The sequence below is a fragment of the Vitis vinifera genome, chromosome 5, assembly GCF_030704535.1.
Source record: "Vitis vinifera cultivar Pinot Noir 40024 chromosome 5, ASM3070453v1".
NCBI classification, from domain to species: domain Eukaryota; kingdom Viridiplantae; phylum Streptophyta; class Magnoliopsida; order Vitales; family Vitaceae; genus Vitis; species Vitis vinifera.
In genome coordinates, this window is record NC_081809.1 from 21152501 (window position 1) to 21172776 (window position 20276).

A 20276-nucleotide genomic window follows, 5' to 3' on the forward strand; every position below is an offset into this window, starting at 1 on the left:
TCAATGCTGATTTTTATTGTTGGTAATGATTTAGATGCAGAAATATCTTGAGGATTTAGAAGAATTGGTCTGGCAAACCAAGTAATATAAAGATTGATTTCCGAATATACAACTTTATGAAATAAGCAATATAGTATTGAATGAGCTCATTTTTGAACTACATTGCTATGAAATGCTCTCAAATTACTATTTTTTTTTTTTTATCATAAACAACTAATTCATTGCATTAAAATAATAAGCACAAAGAAGGATGAGATCATTCCAAGAAGTACAAAGTCCTCTATATAAATTCTGATAAAAAAGGTGAATAATTCTATACTCGTTCAAAAAAATAAATCTATCTGCACACATCAAAATGGTTAAGGCAATGCTAGCTACAATTCATGAAGGTATAAATTCTTCTATAAAAGAAACCAAATGTCTAGTTCCATTGCTAATGCATCTGCGGCATGATCATCTAAGTGAGGAATCCAAGAAAAAGAACACCTCGACTTTGAAGAAAAATTAATAGTTTAGTGCAGCAACCTGTCAACCTTCCGTGACCCTCTTTCTTTCTCAGTTGTCCATGATATGACAATAACAAAATCTCCCTCTACTAAGAGATTGGAGAAGCCTAAAGCTTGTGCATGCAATAACCCTTTAAAAAGGGCTAGAATCTCTGCCTCAACAGCTCAACCTTGACTTGCATGTTAGAGTACTCTTTTCACTATGCCAAAGTGGTCCCTAAGCAACCCTGTAGGCCCTAGCTTCCCTAGGTTATCCAAAGAAAATTTATCAAAATTTAGCTTAACAAAACCTATTAGAGGTGGTTGTTATTCAGAAAGAGTCTCCTTAGTCAACATCATGGTTTTGTAAACTATGTTCCAATCCAGTAGAATGAGGATTAAAGGGATGCTTGCAAAAGCTTCACCAACAGAAGCTTAAGGGAAGAAGAAAAGTAAAACAAGTCTCAAATTGCTTTCAAAGACATCCAACTATCTCAAAAAAAAAAAAAAATCTTGCATTCCTTTCCCACCAAATAGTCTAAATCATAGTAAGGCTAGCAATGTGTCAAAGATACTTGCCTAGAGGGAGTCCCTCAAAACCTCTAAAGGATATACTCAACATCTCATCCACCCTCTCAACAGAACCTAATCAATTCCACAAGTTTGAATAGTCTACACCATAATGCTACAGTTGCAGGGCAATGTAAATAAAAAAATAAAAAATAAAAAAGAAGAAGAAAAAGAAGATCTCTAAAGTCCTTATTCCCCCAACCAATAATAAAAGTGCGTTTGGTAGTGATTTTAAGAAGTGTTTTTAGTATTTTTATACTTGAAAAATTTTATCGTTCAAGTATTAGAAATGTCAAAAACACTTTCTAGAATCGCTGTTAAACGCACTCTAAAAAAACCTCCCCATTCCCCTAGCAAATCAGACACCATTTCGAGCAAAGTGTTTTGCATGATCTTCTTTGTTGGAGCCAGTCATTAGTATTGACTTTCTTATTTGCCACAAGCCATGTAAAGACCTTCACTTTTGACAAAGCTTTGGATTTCAAAATAAATTTTACAAGAGTAAAAGGAATTGAGTTGGTAGAAGAAAAGATCGAATTAAAAAAAGTACAAAGAACATTATTGAGAATGAGAAGGATCAAACTCTCATATTAGGAAACAATGGTGACAGATACACGTGCTAAAGCAAACATAAGAAAAGCTTGTGCCATCATCAATTTCAATTGATTTTCTTCAGTCAGTAACTATTTTGAAAATTGATTTGTAAAAAATAAAAAAAATAAAACTCAACATTCCAACCAAGTAATTTGAACTTAATCAAATATTGGAATATGTGGATAGTTGGTAAAATGATGACTTTGATGACTCTTGTTTGGAACTAATCAGAAGTACCTGGACTAGGGTTCCATGAGCAGCTCCTGGAACAATAACGTCCCAACCTTGTGACCCAAGTGTGCTTCTAACAGCTTTTAAAAGAAGCGTACAAAGTTTTGAGACCTGAAAAATTACACTACAAACAACATTTGCCCTTGCAGAGTTAGATGGCAATACCGGTTTTATAACTACCAATATAACTGTATTGACTAAGCGGCATAAGGCATTAAATACAACATTTTTAAAGGAATTAAGAAAGAGAAAGTGTTACCATACCCAGCACGAATTTCAGCTTCAGTATATGTCCTCACACTGTTTTCTGGTATCCCAAGAGCTTTTCCTAGCATCTGCAAGACCATGGAAAAAACTTTCAAGTCCAACAACAAATAACTTGTTTCGCATTCTATGGCTCATCCATTATACAGTGAGGAACTGGGAATTAATGAAAACGGAATATTTTATATATTTAAGGTGAGAAAACCTAAATGAGCCCACCAGAATCCATATGACTCTATATTTCAAACCTATATAAATCTAGCACATAAAGATTGTGAACTAAGGACACTGAAAGTCATAAAACCTTCCAAATATATAAGGATGTAGTATTATTGCCTCCAACATGAGAAAAGAGAGAGGATAAAAGCATCCAGTGATGAAGAGCAAATACATGAACTTTGTCACAAAATACAAAATTCCAAACCTTGCAAAATTAGAAATTTATACCTCAACTTTTTGAGGGAACATCTGAAGAAGTACTTCAGAATATTCTTCAGTCAGCCTCCTTGATCTATCAAGAGTAGCTTTGAGCCTTAATGCCCAAATAGCCTTCCCATCTTCACTGCCTTTATCAGATAAAGAGGACATCAAAATGAAGATATGCTTAGACAAGCGCTACAACTTCACTGAATAAACCAACAAAGTCAAGCACTAGCTGAAGACCAAAATGGAAAGAAGATACCTTCTCTTTCAGAAAGACCTTTCTCTTTCCATGCAAGGAGTTCATTTCCAATAGCAGTACATTCTTCTGGCTTCCAACCAGATAGCCCCAGCTGACTGATTCCAATAAAAAGGGCACCAAGTGGATCATTCCAAGAGCTTACATTCTTTGATTCTGCATTCTCCTTGAGTTGTTGAGCCCCTCCAACAGCTTCAAGTGCATTGAGAAATCTATTCAGAGCAACAACCGTAATGCATTAACCATAGAAAAATTCCATTAACAACGTTACAAGTCAAAAAATTAAAAATTAAAAATTAAAAATAAAAACATGAAGCAGAATACAAGAATCAGTTTGGGCAGCCAACTAGATGGTACCACTACAGCCAGGGAAAATGTCAGCTGAAAAAGTTTGAATGTAAGTTATCAGAATCAATTTAGCAACTATCACGGCCTCTGCATGAATATGGTTTGATATGAACAATGCCACATCACTAATTGTATAATGCAAATGCTGCATCACTAATTTGTCATAGACAACATACTGATGCAATAGCATGCATTACACATAAAAAACATGTAATATCTACAATATAGATTAGCTTTCATTTTACAATTCATTAAGAAGAAAAATTATGGGAAGAATGAGGCACCCTTCACCAAATTAAACACATGAAATATAACTAAGATGATACCATATACATCCCAAACAAAGATGAAAAGACTAGAATACTATACAGCTTATGGGGGCGCTCCACCAAAATTTTTTAAAGAGAAGCTCCTCACTCTTCTAACTGGTCTGCTATCTGGTTAGGTAACCTAAGAACCCAGGGGAAATAACTCCTCAACACCCTTGATAAATCTGCAACTTAGAAATCCATATTTTGAGTTTCTAGAGCCTTCTCTTGCATTAAGAAGCCCATAAGTGGAGATAATCATCTCCTTCAACTCACTAATTGTTAAAGTTCCAATAACAGCTTCAAATGCAAACCCATAAGTAGCACATGTTTTTGTACATATTCTTATAGTAAAAGTTTTTTTTTTTTTTAAAAAAAAGGTGAATTTTATAAGAGTTAAAACCAGTGCCAAACACATCTGTCCCATGTCTGTATGAGACATTGAATATCAAGGATGAGGAATCAATGGATATCATTGTAGATAAATAATAATGCAATTTTTATGCTGCGCTATTTAACTCCAAAACCTTGGCAAACTGAGAAAATCAGTCTCATGAAAACCCCAAGATGTATCTACCTGCTTAAAAGAACGAAAGAGTAGTCCTCAAGGCCAATCTCACAAAGACGCCACTGTTCAAAACAAGTATTGTGAGGAATAAAACTAACAGAATTTGAGGAACAAAACTAATAGCATCAAGTTTGAGATTTTTTCAGTTTGAAGCTAATGCAGAAGGATTATCATGTAATTGTTCCACCTTTTGACGCATTGCTATTGCAGCATCAGGGGCATCATTTCTGAGACCACTTTCAAGACCCTTCACAATTACTTCTCTAAGAGCATTCAAAGATTGTGCAGTTTTGAGCAGCAAATCAATGCTTTTATCCAAAGCATTACTTGATTCTTCCAAATTATCCAATCTCTGGACATCAATAAGAGACTCAATTATTATCATCTGATACTGAAATTACAGTCGTTAACACCAATAATGTAATATAATAGTAACCAGAAATCAGGAACATCTTTGTTCCAACAGAAGAATACACTAGAACAATATCCTATTCCAAGTCCAGAGTGAAATCTATCCACAAGTTTGTGCTTCATGACTTCATCATTAACTTGAAGTACACTTTTTCATTTATTTTCTATTTTTATTTTATGTTATATATCCATGTATTTGTTTGCAAATAGAAAACAACCAATTTTACTATGAAAAGAAAACAAGAATTTACAAATAGGATATAAGGACTTAAGGCCTAGCTCAAGGGATGAAGGCATGGGCTGGAAATATAAGAGGTTCAAGGTTATGCATACATTATTTTCTTCAACAGCTTATTTTATTATTTCTTTTAAGTTTTTCCCAATATTTTTATGAGTTTTGATTAATTTTAGTTCCACAGAAATTTTTTTTTTTTTTTTTGGATCTCCATCCGATACTTTTTGTATTTCTTGAAATTTCCATAAAATCCAACCATCGATATTTTGTCAATCGCTGATATTTGATCCTGGATGAGAAAGAGCCGTCCAAACAGAAAAAAGGTAAGAAAACAATACGCAAGCCCACAAAACAATATGCAAGCCAAACCCCTCAAAGGGGCATATATTAACGCTCCTAAGCGGCTATAAAGTCATTCCCACCTCTTAGCTAAGAAGTCTTTCCTGATTACAATCAATCAACCAAATAAGCATCCACCTAAAGGCATTAGACATGGTGTCAAATCTCACTCATTATGAACACATATTGGTTTTTGCATCTTCCCTAGGAAATCAATCTATAGTAGAACCTCAATAAATTAATACTTGATAAATTGATAACCTTGATTAAATAATGTTTTTTTGCCAATCCTGACTTGGGACCAACATGCTAAATTAATAATTTGATAAATTCGTAAGATAATACATTATAGAAAAATCTGTGTATATATGATCCACTTACTACATAAATTAATAATTTCCTAATATGTTACTAGATCTATATGATCTGTTAAGGAGGCCTTCATAATATATGTGTCCAATGTTGCTTGTTTCTCCTTGAAAGTGAAGTCGATTTGGATCTTGTCTTTAACTTTCGTAATGCGGAAAGAAGCTATAGTGTGACGTTCTCCTATTGCAACAAGAAATTATTCAATGTCATTATCAAGTTGAGTGCTTCTTTGTGTGAGACGAGCTCCATAGTAGAACTATCATCTTTAACTTCGTCCTCTCTATCATTTCCCATAACACTCTCAATAATCTGCTTGTCACTCAAAATCTTTGAAGTTGTGTTGTTTTCTTCATGGTAGTTCAAGAGGTACTTGACATTCATTCTATTAAGGCACTGCAACTCCTTGATTACTATTTCCAATTCGCGAATGCCTTTGCCATCTAAGGGTTCATCCAAATTCTATGAAGCCATGTTATTTATTTTTTTTTTTTATCAGAAACAAAATATATGTATTAAATGAGAAAAGAAACATGAGAAGGATGAGGAATCCTCCCCATGAAGTACAAGTCTGATCAAAAGAACTAAGTAAACCTCCACTAACCAAGGAGGGCTATACAAAAGGAACAAAAGGCCTACACAAGTAAAACAATCCTGACCCTATATGAAGCCATGTTATCTACGGACCTAATTTTACAATGTCAAAAGCAATTTGCAATTGTGTTTGCTTGAACATCTATTGTCCAAGTCAAAATTGAAAGATTCATTGCATCTAAAACATTTATCTTTTTGGGATTTGGTTGCCCTACTTTATAACTCTCCAAAAGATAACAATAAATTCAGCAATGATAATGCATCTTGAAAGCTCGCATGATCCTTACACGACAAGGCTGAGTATTTGATGTCGTATAGGGTGGCAAAAAAAGCAATTCCATATTTTTCAATCCTCTAATTTTTGGATGAGTAGGAAAATTATCAACAAATAAGAGTGTTTTTCTATCATCCATTTGTTTATCAAATTGTCGAACATATTCTTGAAATAATGTCCCAATCATCCATTCTTGTTTGTTGGCATGATACTCACAGTTCATATCGTGCAAGTTTACATTCTTGAAAACCGTAGTTTAGCATACCTCCTGATAATCCATAAAGGAATTTTCTTTGAACCATCCTCATTAAAACAAATAGCAGTTGCGAGTCTTTCCTTGTCTTGTTTTTTTCTTTGAAGTTGCTTTGTTGCAAGAGAATGATCTAGTGTAACCTATAAAACAATCCTTCATCCATACTGAAAACATCTTTTATTGCAACTTGATGTACTTTCCCCCTTATGGATTGCAAATTATTCTCAATGCCCTTCATATCAACAGATCCACTTTCTCTAAAATGACAATATGTTTTGATCTCATATTTTGATTTGAAACACTTAAGCTAAACTTAAAAAAAATTGAATCATGTAGTATCTATAGGGTATACTTCTATTTTTCAGAAATTTTTTTGCCTTCTTTGTGATTAGCTCTCCAATCATATCCACACGTTCTTGGTATAGGATAATCCAGTTATAAAGAGTCTTCTCCACATCAGGGAATTTTGCGCCTTTGTGTTGTTTAACATCGCCTTTTTTAAAATCAATCAAGAGAAATTCTAAAGACAACTTAATCGTATTTGATATCATCCCTTGACTTACTTGCAAGTTAAACTTTTCTGAAACCCATTGTTGTAATTATTTATGAGTGCAAGTTGGATTTTCTTTGTTGTACTTGCACAATGCTTTATGCATTTCACAGTCATTGTTGTTTTCTTTATACCTTTTGAGATGAGAAGCCATTGTTGTATGATGTGTTGTGCTATACTTTTGTTGACTTAAATAGAGTTTTATTTGGTTAAATGTTCATAAAATAGAATGATGTGGTAAGGTTAATTTCACTCATACCCTCTGAGATTTGATGTAAATACATCTAGCTATCATTAGTTTCAAATTTTATTGATTAGCACCCTTATGGATGTATTATGTTCAAAAAAATTTAATTTTAGCAAGTTCTAGGTAAAAAAAGACTTTAGATAGGTGTGCTTAACAACTCCATAAAAAATAATTTTATTATTTAAAAAAAATAAAATTTATAGATGGAATTCATCTGTAAGGGTGCTAACTAATGAAATTAAAATCAATGGTGACTAGGTGTATTTACATCAAACCTTCGGGGGTGCGAGTGAAATAAACCCTAATGTGGTACATTCAACAATGTAATGTTATATTTTTTGAAAAATTAATACTTCTTTAAAAAAATAAATAGATTCATGAATTTTACTTGTTTAAACAAAATTTATGAAAAATAGTTACTTGTTAAAAGGAAATATTTAATTTACAATAAAACAATATTATATACAATATTTTGGGAAAATAAGGAAGACCTTGATAAATTAATAAATTAATAAATCATTAATTTATCAATTAATTACTATTTGCTTAATTAATAGATTTTCCTTGGTCTCAAGGCTAGTAATTTATCAATTGGTCGATTGTGTGTTTGTAGAAGCATAATGGGGGATTGGGTTTTAAAAGTCTTCATCTCTTCAACAAGGCTCTCTTGGGTAAATGGTCTTGGAGATTTGTGAAGGAAAGGAACCGCATTGTCTGAAAGCAAGTACATTGTAGCAATTGGTTTGTGCTCTTTTTCACATATAGTGGGTGATGCATTCTTCAGTGAGGGGGGGTGCTTCTAAGTTGGAATGTTGTACCGGTTGGCAAAAAAAGGAAAAAGGCTTGGAAAGTTACTCCTCTTTGCATTTTTTGGTCCATTTGGAGGGAACGTAATAGGAGAGCTTTTGAGGACAAGGAATGCTTAGATCAATCTTTTAAAAGTTTTTTTTTTTTTTTACCTATTTTGGGATTGGGTTAGTGTACATCGGAGATAGCATTACTTCTTTGATAGAATTTGTGGATTGGTTAGGTTCCCCTTAGGGTGCGATTATATTATCACCTCTATTGGTTTTTGTATATGTATACATCGTGTATACCTTTTATTTAATACAACACACGTTTTACTTATCAAAAATAAATAAATATCATAGTCTAGTCTCCTGAATCAGCTGGGAGATCATTTTCTCCTTGGTTTTTCAAGGGATCTTTATCTGCAAACATGAAACTCGTGATGTGATCCTAAAATGGTTTCCAGGAAGAGAAAGCGATGAATGTTAACATGTAGAAAAAGCTTAGCTTGAGGAACTATCCTCAAGAATCTCTGGTTCAAGACTCAATATGAAACCAATCTTAAAAACATTTAACATTATTCTAACTCAAAGTATTTGTTTGAAGCACATAAAGCAAAATTACTATATAACGAAAAAGAAAAGGGAAGTTGGTAAGGCGACAAAGATACAACATTATGTTAGGACAATAAATGGCAAAATATGGCAAGTTCCAAACTATGGCATATAAGTTATGTTTGAAGACATTAAGAGTGTCATTTTCTCGTAGCATGGCAGAAGCTCCTTTTTGAGGAATGAAATTGTATAAATTCATAGAAATTCCTACCTAATTCAACCTAAAAAATGTATATAAATAATAATCATATCAAGATGGACTGGAAAATCTACTACCTATGTATTTCCATATACCAAGTAAATCTAAATTCACCATCATATGTGTAGCACAATGGGAACCACTAGAAATGATCAGACATCAGTATAAAAACTGGATGCTTTCAAGCATTGGAAGAGCCTGCAGTACTGTTAGGTTTTTTAATCAAGACCCTTTTTTTTTTTTGGGATAAGCATAACTTGGTCAGAAATTTAATTTGCACCGCCTCAAATTCACCACCAAACACCAGCTTAAACAGGAACTCATATCTAGAGATGAAACAAAAGACAAAAGAAAATGACTCTATACCTCCTTGCACTCCAAAAATAATGTAAGGGCTGATGAGCTTCGGTCATCAAAAGATTCTTTTATTGATTCAAGTTGTTCAGTAAGGCTGAAACAATACACAACCACAGATAAAATTAGCTTGTTGAATGATTTAACATAGCTCTATGGTTAACAAATGAATTTAGATTGCTTACGAGAATTTAGGTGAATAAAACGTTAAATCATCATCAATTCTAGCATGTCATCATTACAAATAGCCACAAAAATTACATAATGAGATTTTGTTCCAAGAGTGATATGCATAAAAGCAATTGGAAAGCAAACAATTAACTTTTGGAACTTATCCACCATTAAATGTGCAGCTATAATCTTGAGAAAATTAACACAAACGGTTGATTATGCAGAGAGCAACAGATCTCAATCAATGTGACTAATAACATTATAAAGAGGACTGTAGTCAAGGTGTAGGAACTAGGAAGAAGGTTTAGGGAAAAATTGAAAGGGAAAAACATAGAGTCGGAAAATCACCAAGTTATAAAGGTTATCCACTTAGAGCTTGATCAAAATAGAATTGACTAGAGATAACTTTGTTATATTTTTATTGAAGCTTACATGTGAAGTAATATCACTTTAGTCATACTATCATCCTAGTTCATTACTTCGATAAATGTAAATTTGGCAAACATTCATGTTAGAGAAAAAAGAATCCAATCATTGTTGCCCTAACAATTCAAAACATCTTTGAAATGTTAAAGTGATCAAATACTTAAAACGTTATAAAGCATACTTTCCAGCATTGAAAAAATCTTTGAGTTCGTGATGAAATATCTTGAATTGTTCTACAAATGTTTCACTATATTCTCCAGGGTTCCTAGTAATTCTTGCAAGCATTGCGTCTGTAGCAACCAAATCTTCTGGGCCAGCATTTCGGTGGAGCTTGTTTTGTATTGTGTGCTTGATTTCTTGCTGTAATGGAGAAGAAAATAACAAATAATTAATGCAACTTTATTTGAAAACATTAAGAACCAATTCACCACTCATTATAATTAATACAACCTTGAGATCATGAGGGATATCACCCCGATGAGCAATATCTCTAATTCGAGTCAGGGGAACAGATGCAGTAAATTCTGCCTTAAAAGATGGCAAACATGGATGAATCTTGCGAATGACAAGTACTTCCTGCACATTATCAAATAAAAAATATAATTAAATGAATAGAGTGAGTGAAAAAAAAAAAAAGACTATATGACAGGTAAGTAAAACCTCAACAGTCTGGACAAAAGAACACTAACATATGTTGGTAGGTGGTAGCAGATACTGTAAGAGAAATTAGCTAATGGTTTAGTGACTTTATTGCAATTTTGTCCTAGTCATATTGTTAGCACAAGACCTTACTTCTGTGTATGTGAAGATTTTCAGGCATTGTCAACATGCATTCTTAGGTGTAATAATCAAGAATATAGGTATAGGGGGTTAAATATTAGCCTAGAAGTCTCCAATTGATCCCAAGCATTCTTGCTTTAATCATGCTAGAAGTACACAAAAAATTCTTTCCTATTTCCTTTATTGAATTATGATATCTTTGCCCTATCTAAAGGAGGTTTCCTATCAATTTTTTTTCATGGCATTATAGAGAGAAATCAGGAGAGCAAAACAAGAGAGAAGAACTCGTTAAACTTGTGTTTTTAGATTGAGAATTTTTGTAATTTTTGAGAGATCACTTTCCTAAGAAATTTTTTTTGATAGGTGAGTGTAACTTATATTAAAACGCCAAAAGGGGTGTACCAAAGTACACACGGTGTATACAACGGCCACCTAAAAGCGCCAAAAAGCAAAGGGAAAACAAAAAATACTCCCTCCCTCATTCCGACCCCAACCAATCACTTTCCTAAGAAACAATTCATACCACTCTTGCATTCATGGATTCAAGGACCAGCACATACCATGGATTTGGTTTGTGATCCATGGACTTAAATGTGTTCCCAATTGTTATCTATTGCAAATAAGAAAAGGTAGACGGTAGACTCTATTCATGGCATTGCAGGGAAGCAATGATCAACAATAGAAGATTTAGTGAACTACATATTGCACTTCAGTAGGCACCACTGTGAGTTAAAAAACAGTGTTTTAACTCTAAGAACTCAATGGCATATCATTGTCAAGAATAACATTCTACCAAATCTTAATGCAAGAAAATTTTAAGAAGACTAATTTCTGTCTCATATCTATGTCAGAAAGTTATTGTTCACCTGCGGTGAAGTATCTTTCATACAAGAAATTCTTTCCAATTCACGAAATATAAGCCTGGAAATTTCAGCATGCCTGTTTGGACGGTGATGACCACCACCTTCAAAGCAAGGTATTTGCCCTGTGTTGATCCACTGCATATGAAGGAGAAGATCTAAGAAGGACATTGAAATCAAGTCAAAGGAAACAACTCATGCAGAAGCAAAGCTACATAGAGGACCTTTAGATAGATGGCAGAAAAAATGAGAGCTTCCAACCGGTCTCCACTTTCCAGATTTCCAACTAAAAGCTCACGTACAACTTCAAGCTTCATCAATGAAGAGATTCAAGAATGTAAAAATACAAGTATAGAAAATAATGGCTTGAACTTGAGGCATGCAGAAAACGTAACATTCCAATAAAAACTGCAAATAGCAAAAATACCATCTCACAACAGTACTGGTAAGAACAAAACAGGCATAAATTCACATTACTTTGTTCCCTTGTAGGCTTGCTAGCTCAACAGTAAGTTTAAATCATGGAAAATGAGGAAAATAGTACATTTAAACCCATAAACAACCATAGGCCAAATGTTATGGAAAGAGAAAAACCCCAAAACAGATGCAACTGTGATGCATCTGCCAGCGACCTTGTGGTCTAGTAGTAGAGTCCATGTGCCATTTAGTTATAGGAGATTCAGGCAAAGTTTAGGAAAGATCTCATGTCTCAGCTCACTTGAGCAGCAATCTCCCTAGGCAGCAATGTACTGGGGGTGTGTAACATTGGCAATAGGTTTTGCCTAGTATGATTAACTCAGCATGAGGCCAAAGCTACAATAATAACTAAGACACATCTGGCATAAACCAGAATTTCACCATAGAGCTAGATGACAGAACAGAAAGCTGATATGACACAAATGAAACAGTTCCACCAGCTTGGCCTATTTATATGTCATCATTGAACACAAATGTAAATAAGTAAGAATGATCCAAGAGTTGCATGTTTTCCTTTTTTTAAAAAAAAAAAAGAAAAAGAAAAAAAAAAGACTTCATTAGTGGTAGAGTATAATGTACATTATGGGTCCAAGTCCTAATAATTCAAGCTTTTAAAAAGGTTGGTAACTCAACAGAGTATCAAAGATCTGGTTAACAGGAACTCTTGAGTTTGAATCCTCCTTTCATCTATTTATTTGTATAATTATATTTGATCACAAAACTTATGAATTAGTTGTCTGCCTGTCTGCCTTTTGTCTCTCCATGTAGGACAATGTCTGAGCATGATATATTTTATGGACCCAATTCCTAACAGCTAGCTTTTAAGAAAATTGGTAATTCAACAATTATGAATTCCAAAAAGGATTACCACTGAAGGGTTTCAAGGAGAGGTCCTTAAGCCAACAAGATGCAAAATCACAGAAAATAGGCTATGAAGAACATGGTTCAAAGTTGTAGTATCGATCACCGACTCGGAGGGTCCCAAGACATATCGGTCTCAATGTATCAACTCAGTATCGGACGATAAACAAAATAAGATAATTAGAAAGTTCAAAAAATTATAAAAATATTACGTAAATTATTAGAAAAATAGGTACAATTAAATAAGCTCAAAAAAATTATTAAAACAAAATTGTCTCAGATTTTGTAAGGTCATACCATCCATATAAAATTATAAATCCGTATGAATTAATGGTTTACCAATTTCAGCTTCCACCATGCACATACCATCCATATAAAATTATAAATCCATATAAATTAAAATTTTACCAATTTCAGCTTCCAACATACACACACAATTCATATAAAATTATAAATCCATAAAAATTAATTATTTACCAATTTCAACTTTCACCATACACAACATCCAAATAAATTTTCAACTTTACCAATTTAAGCTTCAAGTTCAAGCCTTCCACCCACACACCACAACTACTGCTTCAAGCCCTCCACCAAATCCATCCATACACAGTCACATGATACCACACACCCACGACTAGAGGAAGATGACTGTGAAGGTTTCCTTGTCAGTGTCCAATCACCACCACCGACGTACCAAAGCACCTACATAGTGTAGGCTACACTCCAACAATGCTCGATTTATGGTTACGTAAGTAAATTCAATCATGTACCCTCATCCTATGCTAATTTCCACTTTTAAAGGCTTCCGAAAGGGTTACCAATTGGTTTCAATTTGTTTTTACTTCTTCTTCGTTGATGTTCTCATTGATGCGTTGAAAGATTGAGTTTCAAAATCACAGGTGTTTTCTTTTGTAGAGGAATCTTTGATTTCTTTGAAAATATTTTTATTTTTATTGTGATGGGAAAGAAAAGGGAATCTGTACTGATTGTAAATTTTTTCAATAACCTAACTAAGTTGGCTAAGTTAACTCGGAATCTCGGTCAAGTTAACTCGGAATTTCAATCGAGTCATCCAAGTCTTACCGATTCAGCACCGAGTTAGTGCATTATATCGTATTTGGTATTTACACTTTGAAACCTGATGATGAAACTAAGGAAAAAAAAACAAAAGGAGAAATTTAATAAATTCTCCAAAGCCATATAATCTCTTATAAGATCCTCTCCTAGCTATGCATATGGGTTATGCACAAAAAGCTTTGTAAAATACCTCTAAACTTCCCCATTTCATATATATAGCATCAAGAACCTAAAGATACCTACTTTGCCCAATAAATAAAAACACCGGCATCCACCCTCCACCACTCACCCTAGGAGTTCTTTCATTATCACTTTCTTCAAACTCCCTAGTAAAGCTCTAAGCTAAGGTTTGGAAACAAAATCACACCCCATTAAATTCTGTGAGTTTACAAGAGATTAAAAAGAATGTTGCCGACTCTCACTTTGCCAATCAACAAAATAAAATTTCTGGAGGACTCCAAACTCCAGCTATTGGATTTTCCCTGATTCACTAGAGCACGTTAAAATTTAATTGGCCATGATGTAGCTTAAAGGACACCAATGAAATTCAACAGCTGGCCCATACAGAAGCTTAAAATGTAACAGAGGAAACTCTCACCTCAAAAATCCAGTTTTTCCTTCCACAGATAACCCAAATATTGCAAAGCAGGCATAAACCAAGACAACCAGCCCTTTCTCCTTCATACAATCCTTTGAGGAAGATCTACAATATCAGAGTCTGCCCCCTGCAGGCCACCCAAATTATCCCAACAGGCCAAAAAAGGTAATTTCATAGAAGAAGACAATCTATAGGCTCCTTGTTACCTTTAATACACATCAGTCAAGAAAAATCACTTTTGGATTTGCTTTTTTCTTTATCCTTTTTTTTAATAAGCAACAAAAACCGTATTACAGATAAAGGAATTTCATTTCTAAACAAGCTTGAGGCTCCCAAGAAACAGCCTCTCTCAACCCTTCCAGTAAAGCTAGGATATACACCTCTATGGTCAACACTGCACTTTGATACCTGAAAATCTTCAACTTCCCCCAACTTACCTGTGTCAACACAACATGACAAGGGTATGGGTGTGAGATCCTTGTTGAGAACTCACACTTTTCTTCAGATAACACAACATGATAAAGGTATGGGTGTGAGATCATACTCAAACAGGTCCCGCACTTGACACTTGTACCCGAACTCATGGAACATAGATATGACACCAAATAGCTTTAGAAAATGCCCTCATCATTGTGCTTGTGCCATTACTAGAAGCCCACCAATACTAATTTGACATGGATTACCCAAGGAATGTTCATTATAGTTAAGTGTTCAAACAATCTTGATCATACATCTTTCCAAAAACCATTTTTGACTTTGATGCCTCCCCCGTCCAAGTCAAGTGCATGCAATAAGAACATCTTTCAATTTACCTCACTCTAGATTATCTCCATGCCTAACATCATGAGAAGGGTTTTTTACGCTTATAAGTTTCTCATCCTTAAGACTACTCAAGTATACTCAAGAGGTCACAATTGCCTTCAGGAATCTCTTATGGCCCTTCACTAGTTCGAGTCAGAAGCATTTGTATGGCTCACAATAAATCTCCAATTATATGCCTCGTTTTAACTATCTTAGACTGCTAGCAACCAAGAACTCTCTCTCACCCATCCAGTTGCTATTCATATAGGAAGGAGTCTCTTCTGTTTGGAGGACATTATGGGTTGAGCATAAGAAGCAAAGCTTCATAGACTCAACAAGTAAATCCCAACTTTAGAATAAGCAAATAAGGTAAAAATTCCTATCCATTGCCAAAAAAAAATTATTTCCTTTTTTTCCCCATAAACTCCATCAAGTTCAAACATGATCTAGATCTAGGATTTGGGCTCTAATACAAATTCGATGCACCAAAGGACATTAAATCTACAGTCCACCTTTAGTAACATGTGTAATGAAAACGTTCTAATGGATTTTCAGCAATTAAATAAGGAAATAGCAAGACATTGTGATGCAATTTAAGTTTGAACTCAAAGACAATCGATTCTAGGTTTGCAAGCCAGAAACAATTCTCTGTAGCTAGATTAGGAAAGAACTATTAACAAAATCCTTTGCAGAATTATTTCTATGAGGGCCACAACAACTCTACAAGCTAGACCCTCTAGTTTCCTTAAAGCTTTATAATCCTAGCCCCTCAAACAACTTAAAAAAATGGAAAGGAAAAGACAAGAAAAGAAAAGTTACATAACTTGTTATAAAGTAGAACCCAAATAATAGTTTATATATGGATACATGCATTCATTTTTTGTATATCTAGATTAAGGATGTGGATTCTAGTGATTAGTATGATCACAGAGTTCTTAAGCTTCAGGCAAGGTGATTTGATTCTCCTCATCTTTTTGTTTTGATTATAGAAGCACTTACTCATCTCATTTCAAGAACAAGGCAGCGGAGTTTATCAGTGGCTTTAAGGTAAGGGGAAAAAGGGGAAGAAGGGATGAAAGTCTCTCATCTCTTATTTACATATTACAGTTTACTTTTGTGAGGCTAGTGAGAGGTGGTGAAATACTAGAAATAGTGTTGATATGCTTTAACTTTGTACCAGGCTTGAAAATCAAACTGTAAAAGCAAGGTAATTCCTTCTGGTGAGCTGGAGTGGATAGACCAGTTTCCTTGTTTGGTTGTAGGGTTGGATACCTACCTACCACATACCTAAGATTGCCTTTCGAAATGTCTTATAAGACTTGTGCAGAGTGGGACTTGATTAAGGAGAAGTTTAAAATGAGATTGGCCTCTTAGAAGAAGCAATATTTGTTGAGTGCTCTTGAGCCTTCCACTATATTGCATGTCCCTGTTTGAAATTCCTAAGAATGTTAAAATCAGACTAGAAAAAACGCATGCAGAATTTATTTATACGTTTTACTATTATTGGAGTGGGGGCGTCCTTTAGAACGAAGAAAGATGCATCTAGTGAATTGGTTGATAGCATGATATGAGAAAAATTTTGGAGGTTAGGAAATTAGAAAGTTTAGGGTACTTATGCTCCTCTAAGGACCTATCTTTTTGCCTTTGAGACGGTATGAGTGAAGATATTAACCATTGATCTCTTCATAAGGAAAGGATGGATGATATTGAACAGATATAGTCTGTGAAAAGCTAATGAAGACTTAGCAAATCACATTTTAATCCGTTGTGATTGGAGTAGACAGCAGTAAAATATGTTATCGTGTATATATCAAAGTGTTCTAGTTAGGATGAAGATTCAAGGCTTGGATAAGCAGCAGAGGAAGGTGTGGCAAATGGCTCCCCTTTGCTAGTTTTGGTGCATATGGGAGGTAATGGTTGAATTTTCAATGAGGAAAAGCTATTGATAAAAAATTGAAGGAGATATTCATCAAATCCGTCCATGATACCACATTAGAGATGGAAAATTGTACATTATTGGATTTCATTGATAGTCTATGGCTCATTGATTTTAGCTTTCCTATTTTTTGGCTAGGTGGTTTTCTTTTCTTTCCTTGTCTTTTCTTTTCTTTTCTTTTGGTGTCTCTTGTCTATCCCCTGTGGACATAGGATGCCCTCCCTTTTTGTTAGGCTTTGTTTAATATTTTTTTCTATTTGCCTATCCAAGAAAAGCAATTGTTTGTGAAGAATTTCTGAACTCCTTTATTGATAATGAATCGGTACACACCATACACATATATATACACAAATGACTGAATAAGAAACAATCAATCTAGTTTAATTCTCTCCTAAAATTAGGAAACTAAATCATAAGGAAATATCCTAAATGATCTCTCCTTTTTTATTCCTAAATTAAAGTCCTAACTTTGGCATTATTTCAACACTCCCCCTCAAGCTGGAGAATATATATCATATAATCCCAGCTTGCAAGTTAAGTCTTCGAAGTTAGGCCTAGGTAAAGCTTTGGTGAGGATGTCTGCGGTTTGGTGCTTGGTAGGAACATAGTTTAATTTGACCGTCTCACTAGTCACCTTCTCTGTGATAAAGTGTCTGTCAATCTCAACATGCTTGGTCCTGTCATGATGCACGGGGTTCTTTGCTATGCTTATAGCTGCCTGATTATCACACATCATCAGAATTGGAGATGAACTCGTTTGTCCCAGTTCACTAAGAACCCTTTTTATCCAAATCCCTTCACAGATTCCCTGTGCAAGAGCTCTGTACTCAGCTTCTGCACTACTTCTGGCTACAACTGATTGCTTCTTACTCCTCCAGGTAACAAGATTTCCCCAGACAAAAGAACAATATCCGGAAGTGGACCGCCTGTCAATGATGTTTCCTGCCCAATCCGCATCTGAGTATACTTCAGTGTCACGGTTCTCTGTCTTTCTGAAGAATAGGCCTTTCCCTGGTGTCATTTTTAAATATCTAAGAATCCTGTAGACTGCTTCCATGTGTTCCTCAGTGGGGCTGTGCATGAATTGACTTACAGCACTCACTGCAAAGCCAATATCTGGCCGAGTGTGTGAGAGATAAATCAAGCGCCCGACAAGCCGCTGATATCTCCCCCTGTCTACCAGTGTACTTTCTTTCTCGATACCAAGTTTCTTCTGACTCTCCATAGGAGTATCAATTGGTTTGCATCCAAGCATACCGGTCTCCTTAAGAAGATCGAGTATGTATTTTCTTTGAGAGACTACGATTCCTTTCCTTGATCTAGCCACTTCCATACCAAGGAAATATTTCAAATTTCCAAGGTCTTTAACTTCAAACTCTTCTGACAAATACTTCTTCAAATTCTGTAACTCCCCCATATCATTTCCAGATAGAATAATATCATCGACATAGACTATCAATATGGCCAATTTCCCGGCATGAGATTTCTTGACAAATAGAGTATGATCAGCCTGACCTTGTTTGTAGCCCAGCTTCAGGACTGCTTTTGTGAATCTATCAAACCAGGCTCGAGGAGATTGTTTAAGGCCGTACAATGATTTTTGGAGTTTGCAAACCTGATTCTTTGCCATACTTTCTTCGAAACCAGGTGGTATTTCCATGTAGACTTCCTCTTCTAGGTCCCCATTTAGAAACGCATTTTTTATGTCCAGTTGTTGCAAGCACCAATCTTGATTGACAGCCAATGAGAGAAGGATCCTGATAGTGTTCAGTTTTGCAACAGGAGCAAAAGTCTCCTGATAGTCTATCCCATAGGATTGTGTAAACCCTCTAGCTACCAAACGAGCCTTGAATCTTTCGACTGATCCATCTGCTTTGTATTTTATGGTGAAAATCCACTTGCACCCCACAGGCCTCTTCCCAACCGGCAAATCTGTGATAGTCCACGTCCCATTCTTCTCAAGTGCATCAATCTCATCTTGTACTGCCTTCTTCCATTCTGAAATTTTTAATGCCTCTTGTATTGTGTTGGGAACCTGAGTATCATCAAGAGAAGTAGCAAATGCTCTGTAAGATGGTGATAACCCTTCATACGTAACATAATTCCCAATTGGATGATCTGTACATCTCCTAACACCCTTCCTCAATGCAATTGGCAAAGTAGAATCATCAATGCTGGGAATTAACACCTCTCCAGCCCTATCCTCACCTATGTTCTCTTCAGGAAGACTTGAATTGGAGTCAATATATTGGCCACATGTTGACTGTGATCCGTGCTCTAATTCCTGTCTTTTCCTCCTCCTGATGTAAACTTGTAAGTTCTCATTAGCAAGTTGTGGGGCTATAGGTTGAATAGGCATGGGAGACTGGATGGTCACGGGAGAAGGAACATTTGTGTGCTGGGCTGGCTGAACTGATGGCGGCATGGGTGTGGACAACTCAGTGGGCGCGAATTGGGAAGGATTTGGTGACTCTGAGTGAAAAGAAGGTACACCATCAAGAAAAGACTCCCAAACTTGATGTTCATTCATGCTCTCCCCCTGAACATGAGATTTGGGATAGAAGAAGACATGTTCAAAGAAAGAGACGTCCATGGTGGTGTAAAATCTTTTGTTGGTTGGAGAATAGCATTTGTACCCTTTTTGGGTTGGAGAATACCCTAGAAAAATGCACTTATTTGCTCGAGGAGCAAATTTGCTACGATTTTGAGGATACACATGAACGAATGCCGTACAACCAAATACTTTGAGTGGTAAATCAGAAGAGGCGGCATGGGTGTGAGGAAACTGTTTTAAGAAAAGTTGACGTGGGGATTGAAAGGTAAGCACTCTGGATGGCATACGGTTAATCAAATAGGTAGCTGTGAGAATAGCTTCCCCCCAGAAATAGTTTGGAACATTAGAGGAAAACATAAGGCACCGGGCAACCTCCAAGAGATGTCTATTCTTGCGTTCGGCCACCCCATTTTGTTGTGGGGTGTCAACGCAAGAACTTATGTGGATAATGCCATGATTTTGA

At 35.2% G+C, this 20276-nt stretch overlaps 1 protein-coding gene across 1 annotated transcript in view; it reads right to left on the reverse strand.

Moving 5' to 3' along the window:
- Positions 1 to 20276, reverse strand: part of LOC100256560 (phosphoglucan, water dikinase, chloroplastic) — a 36918-nt gene that overhangs the window by 10479 nt on the left and 6163 nt on the right. The window contains exons 3-13 of the mRNA XM_002265175.4: positions 11734 to 11820; positions 11516 to 11647; positions 10320 to 10445; positions 10051 to 10229; positions 9285 to 9369; positions 4235 to 4399; positions 4057 to 4109; positions 2827 to 3035; positions 2592 to 2710; positions 2145 to 2215; positions 1887 to 2004 (exon numbers count right to left, since the gene is read on the reverse strand). Of these exons, the coding sequence (XP_002265211.1) occupies positions 1887 to 2004; positions 2145 to 2215; positions 2592 to 2710; positions 2827 to 3035; positions 4057 to 4109; positions 4235 to 4399; positions 9285 to 9369; positions 10051 to 10229; positions 10320 to 10445; positions 11516 to 11647; positions 11734 to 11820 (1344 nt within the window). The remainder of the gene's footprint in view (positions 1 to 1886; positions 2005 to 2144; positions 2216 to 2591; positions 2711 to 2826; positions 3036 to 4056; positions 4110 to 4234; positions 4400 to 9284; positions 9370 to 10050; positions 10230 to 10319; positions 10446 to 11515; positions 11648 to 11733; positions 11821 to 20276) is intronic.